Genomic DNA, 25,546 nt, shown 5'->3' with positions numbered 1-25,546 from the left:
GCTGCAATCCCAACAATGCAAACAGATCTGGAGATGGAAAGAAGGAAATCATACATATAAAGGAAAGATGGAAAACCTGTACATAAAAAAGGATTACACATCAAAAGAATATACTAAATGAGAGAATTACGTGAGCAAAAAGATATTAAATGAGAAAATTTTCAGAATGGAAAGTATGCAACACCCTTGTGTTAAACACATTCTTTTGTTCCTTTTTACACATCACGAAAACAGTGTAGGCTATCCTCAGTCACACCCACACTCCTGCATATGATTTGCTGGTTTCTTTTAAACACAGGTGCAGAAGGTCCACTAAAGACCACAAAGAGACAGACAAAACCAGTATTGCAAACTTAAAGCTATGCTGTATTTTCATAACCCCAGCAAAGAAAATATAAGTTCAAGAAATACATTTCCTTAATGCATCTACTATTTTCCCTGTCTGTTATAAAAATAAGCTGCTCCTGGACACCAGGAGGAATAGAGAATTTACTCCCTTGTGCCAGTCTGGCCTGCTGGCAGCGGGCCTGACTGCAGCTTACCTTGCACTGACAGGTAACCTCCGACAGGTGAATTCAAAGACAGAATAGCTCTGCCATTCAAGTTCATTTCAGTGCTTGGTGACATTTATCTTCAAAACAATAAGCCTGACAGAGCACACTATACAAACCAACATGTTACAAAACTGAAAAATAAATCAAAAAGCAATGTTTCTTTATTCTCTGCTCTTTTCCTCTCCATTATCATTGCTGGGTCAAGTGGGAGATCAGCCAGCAACTGTCACGTATAGCTGTATTACTGGTTTCTGTCCAATTCCTCGGTGACAGTGTTGTTCCGTGCTTGGCACGCCAGGCACTGGATCTCCATAAATAATTATTCTGATGTCAGAGACGCCGGATTGTAGCTCCATTCAGAGGTTCTGCTGGGCACGGGGAGTGGGCAGGCAAAGGACGCTTTTATTTACACACAAAAATCTTTGTGATCAGCAGGGAGCAAAGAGAAAGGAAATACAGCAAGAGCATGACAATTTAATGAGGATTTGTTCCTTTTGGGGGGAAGAAGGTGGGGCTGAAGCACAATGGTGGGATGCAGGGATTATTGCAGCTTACATCATATCTCTTTTGGGAATTAACAATAAACTTTTGCCTCCAGTACTGTCAAAACAATCCATTTCATATGCACAGCATGGACTTTACCAATACGCGAAAAAGGAAAAAGAGAACAAAAAGCAAGAAACAAAGCATCGTGTGCACAAATTTCCAATGGTAAGGAACATATACAGGAGGAATCTCTAAGGAACAATGATCCATCACTCCGTGCTTTTATTTACATTCATGCAGACAAAAGAAAAAGAGAGTCCGTACAACTGTATAGGGAGATACACCTATGAAGAGTCAGCTCCTTTCCCCAAGCCTGCTACCCTGCAGCTACACGAGCGGGAAAAGCGGCTTCACCTCAATGGCTTCGTCTATGCCACGCATGCGAGGCTGGAAATTCATTCTTACTGCATCCCTCATCCTCTGCAAGCCCAGCCAGGCAGGGAAAAAAAAATGAAAAGGGGCTTGGGTGACAACACCAAAATACTGGCCCCAAACTCTCACGAGTCACATCAGTCACATTATACAAGCTACATCAGTCCTTGCTCTGTTCCTCTATTAGGACTATGACAATTACTGAAGGTTGATAGAAAAATTTCAGTGTGAATAGGTACTACTAACATGAAAGTGAAGGAGACTTCATAAACTGGCTCCAAATTCCAGCTATTTCTGTGCTTTTCTCTTTCTGGGTAGTGAAATGGGCATGAAACAAACACAATTGCTGTGGTCTGTAAAAGAAAACATCGCTAAGTTGGTGGGCATCCTAAGCTTGGGAGTGAGTCAACATCCTTTTGCAAGATTCCTTGTGTAAGTGGCAAGAATTCCCCTACTTTCTTACTGGACAAAAACGCGTGTTTCATGTTTACAGCAATAACTAAACACAGACTATTATGATAACAGAGAAGCTCATTGACTGAGACAATAATTTTGATAAAAGATTACTAGGGATTCTTGTTTTAAGTTAACCCAAAAATTACCGGTAGGTCAGTAGTTCTGCTATCCTCTTTGTATCTAAACTAGAAAAAAATATGGTCAAGATGCATGGATTTTCTACATAGCCTGGCAGTCATCCTGTGTATTTACAGCTGAACCTTAACTATTCATCTTTCTATGCCTGTATGCTTTCTCCTTGGGGTTAACTAAAAATAACTTTGTCAGAAAGTTTAATTTTTTCTGCCTATGGGCCAGAACGGTTGCATAAGCATTCTGAAGAATTTGGTCAGCAGCAGGACAAGGACAGAAAGTGATCCTGAATGTGTTATGGGTACAACTGGGTTCTTTTTTAACATCTGAAATAAGGAAGCAAGCAACACAGCTTATATGTAGCAAAGGCATCCGTGAGCCTTTGCCTCCACTGTCTCCATGCAATTATAGAATTTACATTTTTGGTCCTAAAATCTTATGTACTGGTCAGATTGGGATCAGTTTACCTCACCCTCTGCCTCCATGATGCTTTTTACCAGAGATGACGTATCTGGGGTTTTTGTCTGTATCAGCTAATACAGAAACATAGATGCAACCCAGCTCCATCCCAATACAGTTAGGGGACTGTGCTGCCAGTACACACAGGCTGGCTGGACACAGGTTAGTCTGGCTGGACATGGTCTGGAAGAAGTGAGAGACACCTTTGTCCAACTCTGTCCCTGACTTCAGGCTTACCCCTGCACGGATCCAAGGTGGTAAGCCTCAAGTCTCCATTAGGTAAGGAATCTCTGCACCATACCTCATTTTACATCATTAAGCCTGGCCCTGAAGACACCATAGATAAGGCTATCAACAACTGAGGAAGCACCAGAACCCAGCCTGTCGGACTAGCTGTCCAAAGAAATCAGCTTTAATACTAATAACGGTCTTGTCAAAGCTTTTCTCCAGGAATACCACTGACATATAAATTATTAAGAAAATAAATGTACTCAGAAATGCAGGCATTGTTATATCTCTAAAAATGAGGACTCCATGTTTCTAAAAGGAGAAGGAAAAGAGAAAGAGAAGAAAAAAAAAAGATGAAGCAACACTTGGGAGCAATTATTTGTGTTTGCTCCTGACTCTCAAACTAAATCTTGGTTAGAGGTGCTCATATAATGGAAAGGAAAGATTGGTGACCTAAAATCCTCCTCCTGTTCTGTCTGTGGCTCATTTGTACTGCTCTAATACCCCCAAACCTCAAGACCTCCTGCTCAGCATTCCCAGCTCTCCAGTCCTCTTACCTCTACCCCAATCCATCCCATCCCAACCAGCCCTACCTCACTGACACTACAGAAACCATATCATCACTGATCCTAAACCTTACTTCCCATTGTGTTCCACATATTTTCTTGCCCAAATCCCCAAACTCTTGCTCCAAGGCCCAACACTTCCACCTTAAGCTCCACTCAGACCTATAAATCATATGCTCCAAACCTCTGTACTCAGACTTTCTCAGACTTCCCAATTTACCATAGAGCCCAAAGGTCAGCCAACCTGAAGCTTTCTTGTTCCTTGCAGCTCCCGTTTCTCACATCCCAAACTCTCCAAGCTGGAAGCCTTACATTTTCTGTTCCCCTCTCCTCTTTTTTCTGCCTGTTAACTCCCCTGCAACTTCACTTTCATGTACCTCCAGTGGCTAATCTTAACCTTTCCGCCCTTGCTATCACTGCTTGCTCTCCTCTCCCAGCCCTTGCAAAGCTCCAGCTCTTACACTGGCACAGGTTTCAACACTCTGGGCTGCATCTACGAAAAAACTAGTGGAATGGGACTCTGAGGGCTGAAAAATAAGTTACTAGGGAAGAGACTGTGGAGACATCTGTAGAGGTGCATGTTTGTGCCTTTGCTACAAATAAGGCTTTTTTTCCTCCCTCACAATTAGTTCTGCATCTAGATATGAACAGACAGACGAGATAGCCCTCATCTTCCTGCAGGAACTGCTGCTTCTCTGATGACCGTCACCACCACAGGCTTGTCCTCCCCTGAAGGGCACAAGCGCCCGCCTGGCTGCTCAGAGCCTGGAGACGCAGGCACAGCGCGTACAGCAGGATAAACAGAGAGGAGCCCAAGGCACCGGCTGGAGCAGGAAAAAACAACTGTGAGGCTCTGGAAGTGCCACATCATACTGTGCACTGAATGCCTTCCTCGCACACCACAAACATCTCTTCACATTGAAGCTGTTCCCTCCACTACCAAAACTTTCGAGACATACATAGCCTTCTTTCTGACTAATTCAAACAAACGAACGAACAATAGCCAACTAACTGCTAAACACTATTAAAAAGATAAACTCCATTACACAAGAAAAAAATATTTTCATAATGGAGCATCTGCTATGGATAGAATTAAGCCAGGGGCATCAACTGTAAGCAAGCAATGCATTTACCTGTTTACAACACTATCAGGTAGCATAAAATCTATCAGCAAGGATTTACTCCCGATTTGTGAAAGACAAGAGAAAGGACTGTGGCACCACAGACTGCAGATTTAACAGATTGATATTCAAAAGATAATCAAAATGATTTTGCTTTTCCCCTTCACTACCATCAGGCTTGCCTTTCCCACAGGGAATACAATCTGTTGATAAACTCTGTTCATGCATAAACATATCAGCAGTGACAATCATTAGCATCAGTTCATTTATCCCACATTATTAGCGTTTTACTAGTATTCAGGATTTGGAGGGATCAGGATTCCAAGCTATTCACTCTATAAAACTACCCACAAAGAGGGTATGGCTTTGCCACAGTCAGTTCCTGGAAGGTATTCACACCATTTCCAGCACTGCAACCTACGAGAGAACAGGCACAGCAGTTTCACAGAGCAAGCTGTCCTAGCAGCATTCTACCCACCTCAAAAAAACCAGCCCAAAGACAAACTAGAAACAAACCAACACACACAACGAAGGGGACGTGCACTAGCATTTTAGATTAAACATCGTACGTCAATGCCAATAGATATTTCAGGAGCTGGAAGTATACTAAAAAGGCAGATATGCCTGTGCTGGTGATAATACTTCTAGTACCTGCGTAGCAGGAGCTAGTTCAGTTCTCATCGTCGGCAGGATGCAGTGAACACGACAGCTCACTCCAACAGACTTCTCCCTGGCCATTCAACGTCTTCCCCAGAAAGCAAAGAGAATAACTGAGATCTAAGTCACAAGTCTTGGCAAAAACTGATTTTCTGAAAATGAAAATTTTATCCAAGTTCACAGCAACAACCTTGCAACCCGATCTCTGCTGCTGAGCCTGGGAACTGTCACTCCCTCTTTTCAAACAGCCAGAAACTGAAATTGCCAGAACAACCATTCTGGACCCGAACAAAGACCTGTCCAGTCAGTTACCCCATCTCTGAACTGCAGCCGGTGTGAACACAACATGCAGCGACTGTGCTTCCCCACAACCCTCCTCCGCTCTCTAGTGACCGCCGGCTCAGTGATTTACCTGACACAGGGATTTTTCCTCCACAAATTTGTCCAGTTGCTTTTCAAGCCCATATCAAATTTTAGCACCTGCAGCATGCTCTACCTCCTTGTTTCAAATATACATTATATGGAAAAGTATATCATGGTAGTTTAATATGACATCCATTAGCTTTTGTTCTAGGAAAGTTACGCATCCATTCTCCACTCTCCTTTCTCAAGAGTCTTAAAAGCATCTATCGTATTTCCTACAATTGCCACTTCCAGGCCACAGAACCCCGGTCCACTTAGTTGTTCCCTGTATAGAGGCTGCTCCCCAAAGGGTCATTCCTGTTGCTGCTCTCTTTGCTTGCTGTCCTATTTTTATTTTTATTTTATTTTGAAATGGGAGAGTCAGAACTGCAAATATACCTAAGATACAGGCACACCATAGATTTATACAGTGATAACGTGATATTTTCTCTCCTCTGCTACTCTTAACAGCATGCTTTTTTCTTTAACCAACACTGAGCCAACATTTTGTTAGAACTATCTTTTAAGATCTTCTTAGAATAATTTTAGTTCTTAGATCGAGGTCTTTTTCAGAGAAATAAGCCCAATTATTATATACATCAGCTTCACAAATGAAGTCAAAAAACTTGGACTGCTGTAAGACTGATATCATCATCTCAGTTTCACCAACATCCTGGCTTACTTGGAACTATTTCAAAACAAGACCATTTAATTAAGAATGCTGGCAGCAGAAACCACCTCCAACAACAGCTAGTCTGGTTAAGGGTGGGAAGATGGAGCTCAGGGATGTACTCTTCACTAGTAACTTTTATGAAATATGGAGTCCATAGAGTACAAATGAAAGGTGGCATTAGCTCTCTTAGTTAGACAATGCTAAGATTCACTGTTCTTTACCTGGGTTTAATTAGTACCTTGATATCTTTCTCATTTCCTCTGAAGTGTAAAACATGTTTCTAATATGACTGACAATCACAACAAGGTGGACCACTAATTAATGAAAACAAGAGGATCACCTGAGCGCTCTGAACTCAGAAAGAGTAAAACAGATCACTTTCCTTGCCCTGAGGAAAGTACATGAGTCGAGAAATTAAAATATTCTTTTATTTGCATGTGTGTGCACATATAACTACCAGTGTCAAACTGAACATATGCCAAAGCCTACACTGTCTCCAGACTACAAGTGATTTGTCGTTTTCCACTGGTGCATTCATTTCCCAGGCAAGACTTACTATTTCCACTGCACAACATTATGCTTGTGAAAGTATCTGCCAGCGAACAGGAAAGGGGTTATGCAAAATTCCTGAAACACCGTAGCAACTTCGTATTTGTTGGGATTCCATTCGGAGAAGTCACACGAAGCCTCCGGGGAGTAGGCATGCAAACAGTCTCGGTGACCATGACTTGTCACTCAACAAACCAGTACTAAAATAATCTGGCTGCAGTTTTCGAGTGACTTGCAAATACGTCTATTATTACATGCTGGTTATTAAGCAAAAGAACATTTGCTATTGATATCACATCACATTAAAAACAGTCACATCTTGTAGAACAAGATGCGAATAGGACTGGGGAAAAAAAAACAATGTTCACAAATAACATGTCTAAAACCAGACTATAGAACAAACATGCCGGCTTCAAACAAATAGAGTATCCCTGGCTGTTAATGCACTAAACATTAAACAGCTAATTCACTTTAATCATTTCAAGAAAGCAAAACTACGGAGAATACTACATTACAAATTCCGTTTAATAGTCGTTCTCTTAATTTTTAGGTTATAAACAGCTTTGATCGCTGCACAACCCAAAGACGTGGAACACTTTCAAGGATAACCCTTCAGGTAAAATGCACAGATCAAGTATTTAGTATGAACTTTGAAATATTAAAGCGTCAAACAAACACAACATGGTTCAGAAAAAAAATCAGTTCTGAGTCATATATGGAAATAATGGTTGTCTAAGAAGCATCATGCAAAATTCTGAATATAAACATCCAGACACTGCCATATTTTTAAATAAACAAGCAAAACATATATTCTAAATGTAGGGTCTAATGCAAACTCAGCTCCTGGTTCTCCCTTGAAAGAAAATGTTTAAGCACATTGCAAGTATTTTCATCGCTGATATTACCACCTCATTCTTATGAAACACCTTTCAAATTACTCCAGTCACACTGGAAAAAGGAAAACTGCTAGACAGCCCTGATAAAAGCAGGCATAGTGCAGCAAAATAGCTAGTGCAATGGTATGTTAATCATTAAACATCACTGAAGTACAATCCTATAGAAAATTAATACAATAAAAAATTGAGAGCCTATATCTGTCATTTGCAAGTGTGCACTGCTAAAGCAAAAGCTCCTAAGTGAAACACCTCCTTGTGATGTCAAACACTAGCTGGTGATCCACTGCCTTTGCTTCCAAAACTTAAAAAAAAATAGCTTCAAAGAATTGAGTACGTTCATTTACAACCCCATAAAAACTGCAAAACCAAGTTGAATAAACTTGTCCTTTCTTAAAATCAGGGATAAGGGACTAAGAAAGGACCACTTGCATCACTCACTCTTCACATCTCAGGCCTACTTCATCTAATAGTTCTTCCATAATCTTACTGTGTTCCACCTCAGAAGAACTCCTTTCTTTGGAAGGCTCCCTTTTTGAGTCTGGTTGTCCCAAAACATAAAAGCTTTCTTCTTCCTGTTTCCAGCCCCAATTTATTCATAGCAAATCAAGCCATAACCTTGTTTCAGGTAGTGGCATACAAGCGTAATCTTGATAAAAATCAAATCAACATGTCACAGCTTTCCATTTTTTCAGCAAATAGTTCAGTCAATCCTGTTCCTGCATGCTGGAGTTAAAAGTTCAACTCAATGTCTACAACACATCCTTAAACAGACAACTGAGTTGCCTCATGCTGTCAGGGTCTACAGATGCCTGGCACCACATCGGATCTTTAAATATGCAAGAGCCTATATTCGCTATCTAAAACTAAGCACTTCTATATAGATTTCACCATAGAAGCATTCGTATAAGTAAAGAGCAGAAAAACTGACAGCAAATACAGCTATTCCAAGATCATCTGGCTGTTGGGGTTTTTTTTGTCCACATAGCTTTCTCCTCCAGGGTTTTTTTTTTTTTTGGCTTTTTTTGTTTTTTTTGTTCTTTTGAATATTTTGTCTTTCCCAGTGGCTTTAAAAACTGAGAAAGGAAGGCAGCTCACCATGTCAAGTGACTCTTGAAGCCTGCAATCACTTCCAAAAGTTTAGAAGCCTGTATGACCTTGGCTAATAATATTTTTAATTTCTTATGATGCTTTTGAATCTGACTACAGTTTACAAATATATAAATACATATACAGATATATGTACATATATAGGCAGTAATATACATTTTATATAGGCAATAAGCCTAACATAAGCTATGAAACTGTTCAACCTTATATTACAGAAAGCAGCTATACTTTTTCCTTGTGAAGACACACGATTACTTCCTATAGTTCAACTCTAGTTATTTTATGTTGTGTTACAACCTGAATCCATTTACTATACCGAAGATAATCTTAAAAATATTTTCTCAGTTTCCAAAAGACATACATCAAGCTTTTAGATTAATACTTTACTCACCAATGCTACTCAGAGAACTGCTGCTTTCAGAATCAGAAGGCATTATGGACAGCACACTGTAAGTAGACCCTAAAATTAGAAAAATAAAGACATTATTTTTTCCCCTCTCCCCAAATCAGGCTAACCATTCCTCCTCCTGATACAGTAGGAGCCAAACACATTAAATTACAGAAAACAAGCAACACTAATATATAAAAAAAATAGGAAAAGAATAATTTGTAAGTGCACACTGCGCTAGGTGCTCAGCAAGAAGTTATTTCAGATGAAATGATAAAAACGAATGCAATAAAACAGAACTAGTACAATGGTTATTTCAGATACACTGAAAATAGGAGGTTTCTTCTGAAATTATGAAGATTGCGTAAAAGTGATGTGACTGACAACAGTCAGAAACTAATCTTTTTAAACTACGAGCTTCTACTTCATTGTATTATTCATTCACACTCTTATCATCAAGCCTCTTTCAGACTTAGGAAATTAATTTCACTGATAAGTGAATTCTGCTGGCATCTATTTACAACTTTCAGCATCGAGCCCTAGAGTGAGGACCTACAAAATTATCTGCTGGTACTGATGATACTGACAGCAGATTTTTTCACATGTAGATAAACTGACAGACAGGCTTCTTTTATTATAGTGAATTTAGAAGTATGCTAGATTTTACTTACCAGAAGAACTAGAAAAACAGGTCCTATTTCAAAACCTTACAATTTAAGCAGCTGTACCATCCCTCATAAACAAGATTAACATCCCACAGAAAAGACAGGGAGTGATTGTGTAGAAAAGTCATTTGAAATCTGGTAGACTTTCTGCACAAAGCAGGATATGAAACCTGTCTTCACAATAGCCAAGCTAAAAGGCAGTTTCAGTATTTCTAAGAGTTATCATTCCTATAGTCTTTCTTTTTATGTTTGTGTTTGCTCTTCCTTTCTCTTTGAAATTAAAAAAATGAAAGCTGAAAAAGAGCATGAGATTTGACAAACAGATCTAGAAAGTAAGAACATCCTAGTTTTTCCTCGTCTCTTCCACTTCCTATTAGGAAAAAACACAACAGCTATAATTATCATGGTCTTACATGAAGGAAAGATGAGACATGATAAAAGATGAGAAATTTACTAACACAAGCATTAAAAAGTGAACTGAATTTAAAAAGAAACAATGAAAAGAAAAAAAACCACACACACACAGGGACAGATCTTCAGCCAGTAAAACTGACACAGTATCCATAACCTCAATGCAGTCCATTTAGCTATCCTGACACACATACACACACACGCTATCAAATTTAATAAAATAAAGAAGTAGGTTAACATCTAGGTGAGTAAATTTTAAAAGTACATTAATGTAAGAAAAACTCCTTCTCAGCAAACCCTCTAATTTTACTGGCAGACATTACTGAAAGTAAGTACCAAAAAGCAAGTGGGTCATGAAGCAGCTTGTTTCACCCAACAAATACTCATGCAAAAAAAAGATTCAAAATATATTGGTTACAAATAATTCTAGTTGGTTAGATAGGATTTTTTTTTCCAAATGAAACACATGACAAGCATGCCACTTCAATACAGTGACTTCAGAAAAAAAATCAGCTGCCCATTTTTGCTTCCATTTCAAAAGTAACTATTTAAGCTGTGTTCTTATTTTATTAGTGATCATTAAAAGAAAGATGATTTCAGCAGTAATTAAATTCAATCTCTTTGCATATTCTAAAGTCATTTTTAACTTGCAACAATTCTTGTGGTCTGGACAGGAAGGATTAGCATAATAGCACAAACTGAAAAAAATAAACCAATATATTGAAGTAGGACATATTATGACAGGTAGCTTGTACCGAGATTGTATCAAGACTCAGTGAGACTGGAACAAAATAAAACCTTGTGCCAATAAATGAGAATTTATTATACTTGGCAAAAGTAGAAGACCCAAAAAGAGATCCAATTGCTACAACCATAATAAAAAAAGTGAGTAACAAAAATACCAAATTTTATAGATTTGAATTCACAAAGAAGTAATTTACTATTCTGTAACTGGACAGGATGACTCCAGCTATCTGGATAAATACCCAAGACATTCTCATGGACCAAACTGGTATGATGTGGATTTTGCTTCTATTTCTTTCGGTCTTCCTGCGCTACCATTATTAAATCACATATTTGCTGTACCTCTATTTCCTACCTCAAACTTCTTTTTTTTAGGATAAACTGATCAAATTAGAAAGCTCTCAAGTCAGCTGGCTATGTATGCTCATAAAGACATCCAAAGCAAAATAAAAGTATGCACAGACTTTTCTTCCTGATGCTTCAGCCTAATTAAAAGTCAGATTTAATAATCAGCATGAAATTTTTAACAGGTGCTTGAGATACATTAAGGTGCATGACATCTATCATCTCAAGTTTAAAAAAAGTAATCCCTTTAGGTTTAGACTTGGATGTATAATACTACATAAAAATAATAGCTACTATAAATCTGCATATAACGAACTACTGCAGAGCATGCTTTCAAGGAGTACAGCAATTCTTGCCAAAGCACTTGGTATTAGAAGGCAACTATAGCCTCTATGAGCATTCACACTAAGCTAAAAAGGTTACTAGTGACCCATCTCATGACAGGATGAACCCCTTCCTTAAGTAAAAATGAAATTTCCAAGCCAACCAAAGATGCACAAAATAAAAACCTTAAAAAACTAAGCGTTTTACCTCTGGGTAGCTGTGGAATTGCAACCCACAAAGTGAAAAAAGGCAAAGAAAATATGCAAGCGTTGAGGCAAAAATCAGCAAGGTGACGTTCTGCAGCCATCTTATTGACTATACTATATGACTGAAAGCAAAGCTTATGTTCCCACACCATTTGGGTCAACAACAAATTTGCTACAATAGCATTTTATTTTCTCCTTAAGACCACTCTATGTCAGTATTCTTTCATGTGCATATACTCAAGTGACGCTCAATTAACATGCAGAGTTGAACAGAAATGTCATACAAGTAACACTTGACTGTTTTTTTTAATTCACAGGAAATGAGTCCATTCTCTGTAACACGTACCACCACTATCAGTGGCAATATCAGTTAAGTGTCAGAAACAATAAATCAGAGGATCCTACATAGCTTTCACAGTATTAATCTTTACCTACTGAATCAAAATATATCCATATTAATCTTTACCTACTGAATCAAAATATATCCATGGGCTGATTTCAGACAAAAGCAGCATCTTAATTAATGACTTCATGAAACAATGAAACTAGCAGGGCTTGAAAATGTTCTCAGACAGCATTTCCCCACCCTGTGGGTTGCCTCCTCATTCAGCAAATGAAAATCCACCAAATCACCCCAGCAGGAGTTTAGACATGGGGAAAAAGATGAAGGAAAAAATACACAAGCTAGTTACTGTAACCAAAGGCCCTAGAAGACCCTATTATTCATGAACCACATAATCATGGTATTTTAAGAAGTCTGTTGCAAAACTGTTCTCTTGTCCCCCCCGGGGCAAATAATTTTCATTTTATTTCAAATACTTAAAACTTTCTGGATGGCCATTCATGTTGTCAAATTCCATGCACACACACACACAAAAAAACCACACAACCAAACAGATCACAAAATGTATCAAGAGGCCACAACTATTTTCAAGTTAACGTTCAAAGTCTTTCACAGCCGGGGGGTTCGTTCGCCTTTCATTATACTTTCCCAAATATTTGTCTTTCTCTCCCCGCGCCCCCCAACTATCCAGCTGGCATGCCAAAGTCCCCAGTACAAAACTTGCTACATTTCATTTCAATTCACTGACTCACAACAGTTACTGACATATTCTGCAAGTTCAAAATTACAACATGAAATAAGAGGATTCTGATAAACACAGTGGTTTCCATTCATATTTAATCAGGAAAAAAAAAAAAGGTGACCTGACTTTTACAGATACGCATCTGTACAGAGAGAAAAAGAGCATAAATGTCCTCTTTAGCACAGCAGTCTTGTTTTGGGGGCTTTTTCTTTCGGCTCATCTTGATTTGAATTGCAAATCGTTTCCCGGCTTTATTGGACAGCTTTGGCAGAGCACAGGTATGTAGAAGCTGCTCCTGTATATACCTGAGATTCTTAAGAAAACCCATTTCCTTCTATTTTTGACAGTTAGAGCAAGTCAAGTTTCCTTACGTTATTACTGCTTTTCTTAGTCTGATGACAGACAGGCTGCAAGCTTTCAAAATCAGGAAGTGAAGTGGCTGTCTAACTTTGAATTTTGCTTTCAAGCCACCCCTGGGGACAACAGAGCAACCGGACTCTGGTCTTCCTCCACCTTCCGTGCACTGTCCATGCAGACATGCGTGTCCCTCATTAGGGAAGACAACGATGGTGGAAGAGAAAGCGTAGCACATCCTAGGAAGATGTCACGCTAGTTCCTCACCAGTGTTGCTGAGCCACAGACATGGCCACCAGGCGACATGGCCCTGGTGGAGGCAGCTGCTGCCACCGCTCCACGCAGGGGGTCGGCCGAGGAAGCTGAAAGCACGGAGGAAAGCCTAGACTGATGAGATTCAATTATAAACCCAAAATTTAAACAAAACGTCTTTTTCTGCCTTTCCAACCGCTAAATCGTGAACTGCCACATCATACTATGCATCACCTACATTTCAAAAGGAGACTAAAAGGGCAGATCAGCTAATCTCAAAGCAAAGCCTCCAAAATTAAAATATACTTGGTAACTTCTGTAAGAAAGCGGAGCACAGAACCAAGTAAAATTTCTCCTAGGACTAAACACTAAATTGTTCAATGACTTTTGGGGGAGGGTGGGGAGTAAAACACACCCAAAGTACTGTTTTCAAATTTCATTATGTGGAGATAAACTTAATTTCAGGACTACTATCCCTGCTTAGAAACCTCTCAGCCTCCTCCATACAAATATATATATACACAGATATGCTCTGCTCATGGCTCTGAAGAATACTGTATTTAGGTGGACTGCAGCTCCATTATACAGACTGGCAAAATAAGATATAGAGGACTAATATAACTTCCCAAAAATTCATTCCATGGGTGCTTTATTTTATATTTTTTTTTCCAAAATGCACTTTACTCTCAAATATTTACAAAGCTATAAATATACTGCAAATGAAAGAGATCTTGACAAGTCTAAAGGCTATTTTATCTCTCAGATTGGCTATACTAAGTAAATAATTGTGTAAGAGTAAGTATAATTACTGCCTCAGACATATCTTAAGCACAGGACCAAAGAGGCAGCTATACCAAACCTGCTTCAATGTGTGAAGAATCAGGGTCTAATTTTAAGGGTTTCATCCCCTTAATTTTAAATTTTAGGGGTTTCATCCCCCAAGATGGGGAGAGCTCTGATCTCAGCTGTACAGCTCTTCAGCTTGTCACCCATCTTTGAGGGCATTAGTAGTATTGCTGACTCCTAAATTACGGATGTTTCATAACCAGAACGCTTAACTCTTTGCGGGACGGAGGCTGGAAGGAGCACTTTGTCTACACCAGTCCCTTCTGCTACACCTCTGCTCATTAGGATGACATTAAACCCTCTCTTCATGCTGCCCTGCTGCACATTTCCGCTCTTAAACTCTGCTTTTCCTCCCACCTCCCTTCCCCACTCCGCGATTGCTGGCTCACTCCACTTCTTGTCAGTGAATGATTCTTCTGACAGAGGTCCAGCGCGCCGGAGGAGAGGGCGGCGTGGCAAACGTTTGTTTAGCCACATCTCGGTGCACCAAACTAGACTGACTTTGGCAGCACTCTCACTTGCTGTGGGGGAGCTAAAAAACTTTGATTAAAACTGGAAATGACCCAGATTACAACGTCCCCATTGCTTTTCACATTACAACAAGCAGAACTGCCCAAGGAGCTTACGATCACATGGATCTGCCACGCTCCATCTCTGAGGCGATTCTCTTCTCGGAAGCCAGCGTAGCCAGGTTTGTCAGAAACCATAAAACACAGTAGTATCTTGTAAGCTGTGTAACGCTCGGACAGAAGTCCTGACCTCGTACAGTGCTTTCAGTAGGAAAGGCCAGCTCTATTTCAGATGTTTCACAGTTACCTGTAAGGCTGAGGAACTCCAGCCATGAAGAGCACACACTTAGCAGCAATGGCAAAGCCGTAGCAGAGGTCTTATCAGCGAAAGCTGGCTGCCTCTTCTCCCATAGGCTTTTAAACACAGCTTTACTGTGTATTTTGCATACTTAAGGATCCCTAATACTGTGCCTTGAAGTATAAAGGTCTTTATTTTTAGCACGTTGTGAGGAGTGAAAGGAACATTAAATTGCTTTTTAAATAATCAAGCAGCTAAAAATCCACAATTTGCATTTCGCAAATGCCTCATAGTCTTTAACCCTGTCTCTACAAAATTGTTATAAAGTTTATTTTCCTTTTAAAATGGAAAAAATATTTTACAACATATGTAAGTATTAAAATGAAGTATTAAAAGAAGCATTAAATGGACAGTTTTTGAAAAGATAGATGATTTAGGGCTTAGAGCCTCTTAAACCATAAAGGATTAAGAATAAACTCTCCTTGATGACAGAATACTTCACACACGAGCAAAGACTTTCTCACCTTCTTTTGAAACTTTTTATTAAAGTCAGTACTGATGACAGAATAACATCTCAGGCTGATTTAATTTAACATGACAACTGCTGTATAGCTTTAAATTTAGAAAAGTTAAGTAACCTACTCAAAACCAAAGACTTTGGTAAAGAAGCCCAGAGTTCAGATGCCTAAGTTCCTAGTTGTCAGTCATATAACCAAGTACATTTGATCTTCAAGTGTTTAAAAAATAAAAATAAAAAAAATAAAACACATCCCACTAGATACGGATATCTGGAAAATTTGTGTTTTCTTAGCTACCTTCTGTTTAAAACACTTAATAGTGGACTGAATTCTTAAATGTGCAATCTTAAATGTACCCTACATCTGTAGCAGCAACTACACTTACTGTTATAGATAATTTTTCCTGCAACCAGCAAGCAATACAGTGAGTTACACTCAAAGAAATTTACAGCAAAGCTTTAAGAAACATCTAAGTCAGTGGACTATCCTTGTGCATCTTATTACAACCTGAATTAGGAAAGAAAGCAGGAGTTAGTGACTTCAGTTAAAAGGAAGGACAGAATGGCAGTGAGAAAGAGGAGAGGAAAGAGACGAGAAAAAAGTTTATTTTTATATAACCTTGTCAGTGTCACGAGGATACACTTGCTGCTTTATACACATACTTTATTAGCATTAGCTGTTCATGTTTACTGCATTTTTATCATTCAGTCAAGTCAGCTCCTTTCCATGCAAAGATACACACAAAAAATAAAAGTTCACAAATCTGAATTTGCAAAGTTTCTGATTCACAATACACACAAGATGACAGTGCTTAGCTGATGGCATACAAGCAATTTCGCCATAGACATGATGCTCTGATTACAGTTTACAAAAGCAGTATTTAAGACTCAAACTACCATGAGGTTTTATTAGCAGGATACCAGCCTATCTACTTCTATTACCAACTGTTAATTGCAAGCACAATGATTAAAAAAATAAATTAAAAAACACACACACACCCCTTAGGACTGCTTGGAAAGCAAACAAAACCCCCAAGTATATCTGGTTAGCCAGAAATAATGTGATCCTTGATATCTATCACTCTTCCATTTAGTTCTTCACAATTTGCAAAATGACGTATTTGCTCTCTTGCACTCTGTGACACATCAGACATGACTAAATCTATCCACTGGAGCAGTGGGACCAAAGATGACAATTACTGCTGGTACTACTTAATCAAAAAATCCTGCAACAGCTCAGGCTCTGAACCAGAAATAACTGCTTTTACCTTTGTCTTCTTGCTTTTTGACTGGGATGGCTTTTAACTACACTTTATTCGGAGCATCTTGCCTTGACAAGCCATTCGTCTCCAACACTCCATTTCATCCAAGAACTTCAACATACAGCAAGTGTCTACATCCCTCTCTGAAGGCCCTGCATTTCCATTAGATAGTCCAGTGAGATGGGTGATGACTTTTCAGCAATTATTTTAATGCTAACAACAATATATCTAGCTACTGTGAAAATACCAGCATGCAAATTTATATTATGCTGAGATTCTGGCAATGGAACAAGCAGGTTGTAAACTGCATCTGCTGTCTTCACTGGTAACTTCCTTACAAGAGAAGTGCATATTTTCACAGGTCCACACTCAAAAGGAAAAAATATCCCCCGGCTCCTGAAGCCTGATTCTTTAACCTCAGCATTTAGTAAGAGAAAGAAAAAGCTACATTTAAAGATAGGTCTTAGTAAACCTCCAAGTGCAGACAAGTGAAGTAATTGTCACATTCTCCAGCTCACATGACTGTCCTTGGTTTATTGTCAAATCAGCAGTGCTGTCTTCTGTTCTACAAAGCTGAAGTGATATTAGAGGTGACTACCTTTATCAGAAAAATATAAAAATCAATTTTATGAATGATTTGTAATATAGCTGTTAACAATGCCAGTTAACCGATTCTGGGAAAACATATCTCCAGTCCATCGGTCCAATTTTCTTTTTCTTTCTTCTTACTGCTGATTTTTTACCTAGCATGTTCAGATGTTCTCTACTTAATATGAAGTACTGATTCTGGAGGAGAAAAAAAAAGTCTTTAAGCAGTACTACTGAAAGTCAAGGCATAAACAGTACAACAACAGCAATTATGGAAGCAGGAGAAAATCATGTCAGACACTGCAGTGTGCTTCCTGACTTTAATATTGTTTAAGAATCAAGGATGTCACTAAATTCACTTTCAAATAAAACTTAAGATGCCTAAACTGCGAATATCTTACAACTGGTTCTGCATCATTGCTATCTGCAGGTATAATAAGGCAAATAAAAAAAGAATACTTCAGACAGATACTGGTTAACTTCTCAGATCTATGAAAGGGCTCAGAAGGATGTTAGGAACAGATAGCTATTTTTAAACAAAACCAATTTCTGCTTCCAGATTTAAATACAATTCAAAGCTAACATGGCAAGAATGTGTCTCAAAACACTTAACTTTCTCATGCTATCTCCACACACTGTGCATGTCCACAGGAGACTGGGTGGACTTAATTCTCCTGGAATGCCCGAAGATTTGCTCTTAACCCCCCAAATATGAATCATTTTGCACTGCACTTGCCCAAGTCCCAGATACTGTGTGCCAGCTAGAAAAGTATATCCACTTCCAAAAAAGAAAAACAAAAAAAAAAAAAAAAAAAACCCCACCCCCCACACATTGTAGGAGGCTTAGGAGAGGTCTTACACTACACAAGTCATTAAGAACCGTTACATTTGTTTGCTCAATTATGCAAGATAAGCCAAAGGCAAAAAGAGAGGAAACACAAAAACATCCTACTTTGTTAACAAGCTTCCTGCAATCTCACTTTCAAATTCTCATGTTTCTCTCAATGTTACCTTTACCATCTAGGTTACTCTGTAAGTTATATGTAAGAGGATATCCTTATTTTTTTGTGTATTAAGGAAGAGATGTGGACTTTCATTAAACCTCCAAGATGACTAAAAGGCAATAAAAAACACTTGCCAATAAAAGACACCAATCCCTTTCCAGAAAGGGGAATTAGACAAGCTATGTCTCAAAAACACTTGGCAAGCACCTGCCCTTTCAGTGCTCCATCTGCACCATTTCCAGCAAAGTGGCATTCTGGGCTTGCAGTAGATATTGCAGGTGTTACTGAAGGGACCATGGCTTTCTCTGTGGGGCAGCGCAGCAACAGCAGCCACGAGGCAGCAGCAAGCCCTTCCTGACCTGCGCAATCCTGGCACGCGATTCCTGTCATTAGAGCCACCAGCCAGATGCCCTTCCGCCAGGGAGGGCCTATGGACGACTCCTCCCACGTGCCCTGCAGCCAGGGGCGCTTGCACCTACAGACTCCACGCTTTCCTTCTCTTTAACAGGGCTCAAAGTGCATCCCAGTTGTGCTCACTGGTCCCACTGGTGCCTGGTCCCATTTGGTCCCGACTGCCTTTTTTTCCCCACCATCACCCTAATAGACTATAATTCAGACTCACCTGTTTCTAAAAATTTTCCTCCTCTATGCTATAGCCAGAAAATAACTGGGTTTCATTAGTGAGACCGGTAGCAAGGCCAAATACCACAGAAAGTCTTTTTCTAAGCTGCTACTGAGTCTTTCTGGTCCATTTTCTGAGTTTCGTTGGTAAGTACAGCACAAGTTAAGGCATCTCAGAAGGAGAAACAGAAGGTAAGAAACTGTCCAAAGTCATTGCTCTTGCTATGAATGGTCTCTGTCCACGGGAACTCACATTCCCAACCTGCTGAAGCCAACACTGGAGCTGTTTTGGATTGCAAGCACATCGCACACCTTGAGAGCTAACTGGGAAGTCTGAGACACCGATGCCGAAGGAGGACAGATGCAGTGTGGACTCCTCCCAGGCCATGACTGAAGGATGGCATTGCTCACCACAACTGGGAAAGGAAGGTGAATTTGGGAATCTGACAAGTCATCACCTAATCTAGAGGATACATGAGTGTAGTAACATGACCTCAGTCCTGGAGGCCTGACAAGTTTCCTAATCTTTATTCTACATAGCGTCAAAGAAAAAGTCCAATGATTCTTCGCTTTCTGCTGGTAAGCAAGTATTTATTTTGAAGAAAGGTTTCATTGGCTTTTCATGGTTTGAGTTTCACGATTCATTATTTACACTATGCTGTAAACACAACGTTTACAAAATCTGCAGATGATACCACTTCTGAAAAAAGTTCTAACAGAACTGTAAGACCGATCTTCTACTGAAACAAACAAATCCACACAAGCAGCAAGCAAGTCTCTGGGCTGGAACCAGAATCTGAAGCTTCACGTAAATGAAACCAAAAAGAAAAGTCTTCAGCCATCACAGTCACAGAACACTTCCCAAATGCCAACTAATGAGTGGTTTCTTACATCACATCTGTATTCAGTGGCTCTGGAAGGTACGTATTCTGGCTCATTCATCTCATTTCAAGGTTAACCTTAAAGGCTAATGGCAGTGAACACCTTTTTTAAAATAAATATCTATATTTTAACAGCACCTATGGACTAACCTTGCGCAGGACTTTGCTGTCCTAGGAATGTATTTTAAGTAAAAGTCACTTCCTAGGAATGCTTATACTCTAAAAGAACCTAAAATATTTCATAGTCACTATCAACAGGCAAGTTGAGAAAACAAACAGTAAACAGCATACCAAACTGGAGCTGCTACAAAGAAGAGTACACACAGAAGGCAAGAACAGAGAGAGGCAACAGGGAAGGAAATAAACTGAAAGAAACAAGTGACAGTAACAGCAGGAATGAGCATAAATCCTCCCACTGAGCAATGCCGTGGAGTATTTTTAAACGTGCATAGCCACTGAAGTCCTAGAAAACAAAGATGTAATACACATTAGAAATACGCCTTTAACATATCCCTTTTAACACTTGACTACAACATTTTGTCACCGATTTGAGAGTCCAGCAACTACTCTAAAAAAATATAAGGAAATATCGTACATACATTTTTATACTGTAGAAAAAGGGGATAGACAGATAACGCACCAAGTTACATAACATGTCATCATTTGGGCTGGAAACAGATACCTCTCACAATATCATTCCCTTTCATTAAGTTTTGACAAAAATAGTATTCATGAATACTTTTAAATCTCCTTGCTAGCTTCTTTTAACCCCAAATAATACAATCACATGTATTCTTCTTACCATGTTATTCAGTTCTTAAGCTTGGAAGAAATGCTTGCTGGCTGTTCATTTTTTCCTTTCAGGAAAAGCTCGCTTTTCAAAGTTATTTCTGTATTTGGGGGCAATTCTTTGTATCAAGCAACCTTCTAGAAGCTCTTGAAGTAACTGGGCTGAGATTTCTGAAGGAAGATGCTGCCATTTGCAACTGACCCCAGAAGATTTAAGCAGAAGGAAGCTATGCTCAGAACAGTCCCACACGCTGCACAGCTACTTCTCCTCCAACAGCAGGCTTTCCTGCAAAGCCCCCAAATCCTCCTGCCAATCTGGATGGTGGAGAAAGGGGTCTCTGGAGTGTCAGAAGCAAGAACGGTGTGGGATGAAGGTGATAAATACTAGATTCCTACAAATGCATTCTCGGTCCATAATATTAGGCTTACATAATTTACAGCAGTGAGAACTCAGAAATGTTAACTTCATTTTGCTTGCACAGATATACACACAGCTTTGAAGCACATTATTCCTTCAAATAATTGTAAACTAAGGTAATATGAACTGCAAAGTAAAACTGAAAAAGTAGTATGATTAACTCTACAACTAAATGCTATATTGAAAATTTAATTTCAATTTTGGAATTAAATCAAAGTAACAACTTAATTATGTTCGTAGTGGGGCCATGCCATAACACAAAGCCTACAAGGAAGAACAAAGAAAGAAGGAATTACAGGCATTTAAGACTGCAGACACTGACATTCAAAAGTCTAGAAATCTACCAGGTAACAAGCAAAGCAAGCAGTAACTCCACAAGATGAGCCTCTCGCTGTGTCCAGACCTTTCATTAACTCACTGCAGCTTGTAACTGAGGATTTCCATTGCAGAACATGCTGGGGGGACTCCTGGGACCGCTAATAACGAAGGGGATTATCATGTGCCCAATTTAAGCTTTTTTCTAGCAATTCAAAATTCTCACACAACAAATAAGTGTTACAGTTCCAACTTTCTTAGGACATCAGGAACATGCATCAACAAAGAAGGTGTCTATACCCATTCATAAATGTACCCTACATATAAGAATCAAACTGCTCCAGCAACAATGGTAGAGTTAAAGCAACACAGTTTTCCTACTTTGCAGATGCTTTTAAACAAGGACAAGGGAGTTCAACATAGTTATATCTTACTCCTGTGCAGAAGGAGAACAAAAGGAAGAAAAGACCTTAATACAAACATAACCACATTCATACCAAGAAATAGAGTTGTTTACAACTCAGAAAAAGAGAAAATCCTCTCCTAGCATCCTCTCCACAGAGTCTGATTAGGCCAAACCACTGATCAGAAGAGCAGCAATATATCAAAGTCCAAAGGCTCCCCCCCACAAGACTATCCACCTTATTTAAACTTGCCCATATACAGTTTCATCTCAAAAAGCCATCTCCTCTGAATATCCTGTTGATTGATTTTTTGCAGCTCTAGTGAGTCAATATAAACAAACTTTCTTAGAAGAAACAGGACAAAAAAATAGCTGGAACGCACGTCTCAAAAAAGCAGCCTTTGTGATCACTGAAGAACTAAAAAACAGCTACTAATTGAAGTTACGGTTACACAGTATCTCCTCATATGCTGCTCTCCATGCTATAAATACTAACTAATTAGGAAAACTTAAAAGCTTCTTTTTCTAACCTGAATCACTCATTTTCCTATAACTTACAAATCAGCTCACTTCCACTGCTCATAAGGACTTCAAGAGACATATCAAGATAACCATCGAAACGCAGACTACGTGGGAGTCAATATTTAGCGCTCCTCTTTTGAAATTCAAGTGGCATGAGATTTGACTCTGTCAAAAACACCCCACTCTTTCATCAAAGCATGTGCCTTTAGGGAAAAAAAAAATCACATAACTTGGTATGAAACCTGGCATAATACTAAAGCAATCTCCTTTCAACCTTGAAATGAGATGCATACTGCTCAACTAAGCCCTAAAAGATGAGTTCCCTGTACACTGCTTTTCATAGCACACTTAGGCATTCAGTCTTTAAGGATCCCCATTCCCCTAAGAACAACAACAAGGCGGTGCCCTAGGATGAAGGGTTTAATTTTAGGTATGTCAGAGCAAGGCTTTAAATGTGACTTTGTTGCATTGTTGTAATGGAAAAGACTTACATATGCTTTCATACAGGAGAGGGCTCATATCAGAGTTGCTTCTTCTTTCAGTTTACAGTGACTTACATGAAATGGTAATAGAAAAGACGTGCTTCAACTTTCTCTCATCTCCCTGGCAAGTTTTTTTTCAATATTTTAGTTGGTCTCTTTCATTTAAAAAAAGAGAAAGAGAAGTATAAGACATGTAGCTTGTTCTTTTTATCTTAGTGCTGTATAAAGAGCAAGAAATTCTACTGCTGCCAGCAGTAATTTTATATTTTTATGTCGATTATATATATTCTGTAGGCACAGAGTCCAAGGCTCTGTTCAGCAAAAATGATACAAATCTCAGGTCCCTACAGACCTCAGCCCTAACTCCTTTTCAGGACATTTTTAATTACAAGAAGATTGTTAGAACTGCATATATGCCACTAACACATAACAAGTGCTGCAAACAGCAGTGATGTTGAATGGATGGTAAGAGTGACTGTCTAAAGTAGGACAAATAAGAGCAAATACTCTGTTTGTCTATGCAGGACCTTTCCAGAAACATACAAGTTGTCACAAAGATAATAGCTTCACTAAACCCCTTTCCACCAATGGATACACCAAGTAGCAGTATGACCTCAGAAGAGAGGGTGGGGAAGCAGCAATATCAATTAAGAACACACGTAAGCCACAGACTATACCTTTTCAGAAGACAAACACACAGATATGAAAAAGAAACCGCACCTATGCCCTCATTTAACAAAGCAATTAAGTATGTCCTCAAGTGCTCTGCCATACTGGGTGATTATTACAGAAGCCAACTACCTATGAACCTTCTGCAAAAATAATTTGTTGCAGAAATCCCCAAGGGTAAACTTCATGCCTGCTCACACCTTCTCTTCTGGCTACAGCTGTGCCACCCACAGCAGCTTTTTATCATTCCCAGAGGTAACCTTTGGTGGGACAGTGATGACAGCAGCAACAGGCCAGTATCTCCTCAACTGGTGCAGGCGCAGCCAGGGCGTGTGGACAGCCCAACACCCTGACACGCACAGGCACAACGCGCCAAGTCAGCTGAATAACGCAAGAGAACATTGCTTACGTTTCCTAATGGCAAAAGTAATAGATGTTACCAAATATGACAAAAAAGCCATCTTCCCCTGAGTACCAGCGTGCTCAGGTGTATAAATGCTCATTCTCCTACACCGGGGCTAAGAGCAGAGAATGCTGGAAAAAAGAAACCCATCCGGAAGCAATGAAGGCATGCATTCCTCACGCTCTTCCCTCTTGCCACCTCTTCTTCCACAGGCATGGCAGGGCACAGAGGAGACAAGGAGCGTACACAGTACGTAGACCTTGCATCTTCAGCTACTGCTATGCTACAGCCATGAGACAACACTGGATGACCCCAGCCTACTGAAGCACTTTGCTTATACATACGTATCACTGGCAGCTCCCCCTTCCAGCTTCATTTTTTATCTAATTTCTTGATGACCAAACCTGTTTGAATGCTAAAACATTATCAATTTTGGAGCCTAGAGAAGATTTTTCCTACATAGCAAAGGTATCAAAATGCAAGATGGACCTCTTACCCTTCACCTCACATCCACAAAATGTCTGAAGTAGTTATTTTGGGATAATTATTTTAACAGCCACTGCTGCAACTCTGGCAAGTCCTAAAGCAGATGATCACTTTAAAGTGGCTTAACAATAACCAACAGATTTGGGTTACCAAGCAAGCAACTGTAGTGCTCATACAAAGAGCAAAGGAGAACTTGAGAAATCAGTGAGAGGCAAGCAGACCTTAGTAATACAAAATTTTTATGAGCCAAATATTCACCTTGAGATGAGTTATAAGAAGGCCAAGAAATGTCTGCAATACTGGCAGTCAAATGCTATCAACTTCAACTCTGGAAAAAGTCTCAAGCTTACCGCACAGAGCATGCATCCGCAAAAGACTGAAACTACGCTCTTACCAGGAGGCGGTATCGTTGCCAGCCTGCACACATTGAGCTTGACGGAGTGCAACAGACTGCCCTGGAGCCCCTGCAAGTGTCACAGGCTAAAAAAAGGCAGCCACCGGATGCAGCCGATGTCCAGAACGCTGCTCCAACAGCAACCACGTGACTAAGGCACATTTAAGACGGTGCCACACAGGAAAACAAAAGAAACAGAACTGTGACACTGAAGAAGCGGCAAGTGGCATACTGGACAGCCCAAGTTCAAGCTGCTGAGGAAAGTGGCCTCCCACCTGAGAGGTATGATTGAGCCAATAAGTGAGTCGTGCTCTCTGCCATGGAGCTCGGGTTCCCCTCAGCCTTCTCCTACATTTCTTGGAGGAGAGGAGGCCTAGAGCAAGCACAGCCTTAACATGCAGATTTGCAGTGCACTGGGCCTACTGGTGAGAGCACAAATAGCCCTTAAATGGGCCTGCCAGGTGGTCTGGAGCTGCAAATATAATCACATAACACTTTGCAACCTCTTCATTTAACCATATAAACATGTCCACATTTCACCGTTCCCCTATCAGCATCTAAAAAGGCAGTAAAAACTGTGCCTCCATATTCAGACTTGAAGCAGGCTTTGCTATGTATGCAGGCTTTAAGGGAGGTTTTGATCTCTC

The 25,546-nt window shown here is 39.7% G+C and overlaps 1 protein-coding gene across 2 annotated transcripts in view; it reads right to left on the bottom strand.

Moving 5' to 3' along the window:
* The window catches only part of DLG5 (discs large MAGUK scaffold protein 5), a 120,080-nt gene that overhangs the window by 64,763 nt on the left and 29,771 nt on the right, over window positions 1–25,546 (bottom strand). The window contains exon 2 of one of the 2 annotated variants that reach the window (XM_026116730.2): window positions 9,110–9,178. The exons of the other annotated variant lie outside the window; for it this stretch is intronic. Coding sequence (XP_025972515.2) covers window positions 9,110–9,178 — 69 coding nt within the window. The remainder of the gene's footprint in view (window positions 1–9,109; window positions 9,179–25,546) is intronic. 2 annotated transcript variants of the gene reach the window in all.

This window comes from Dromaius novaehollandiae, chromosome 6 (genome assembly GCF_036370855.1).
Source record: "Dromaius novaehollandiae isolate bDroNov1 chromosome 6, bDroNov1.hap1, whole genome shotgun sequence".
Classification (NCBI taxonomy): domain Eukaryota; kingdom Metazoa; phylum Chordata; class Aves; order Casuariiformes; family Dromaiidae; genus Dromaius; species Dromaius novaehollandiae.
The sequence above is the reverse complement of the archived record's forward strand: the minus strand, read 5'-3'. Positions and strand labels throughout refer to the sequence as shown.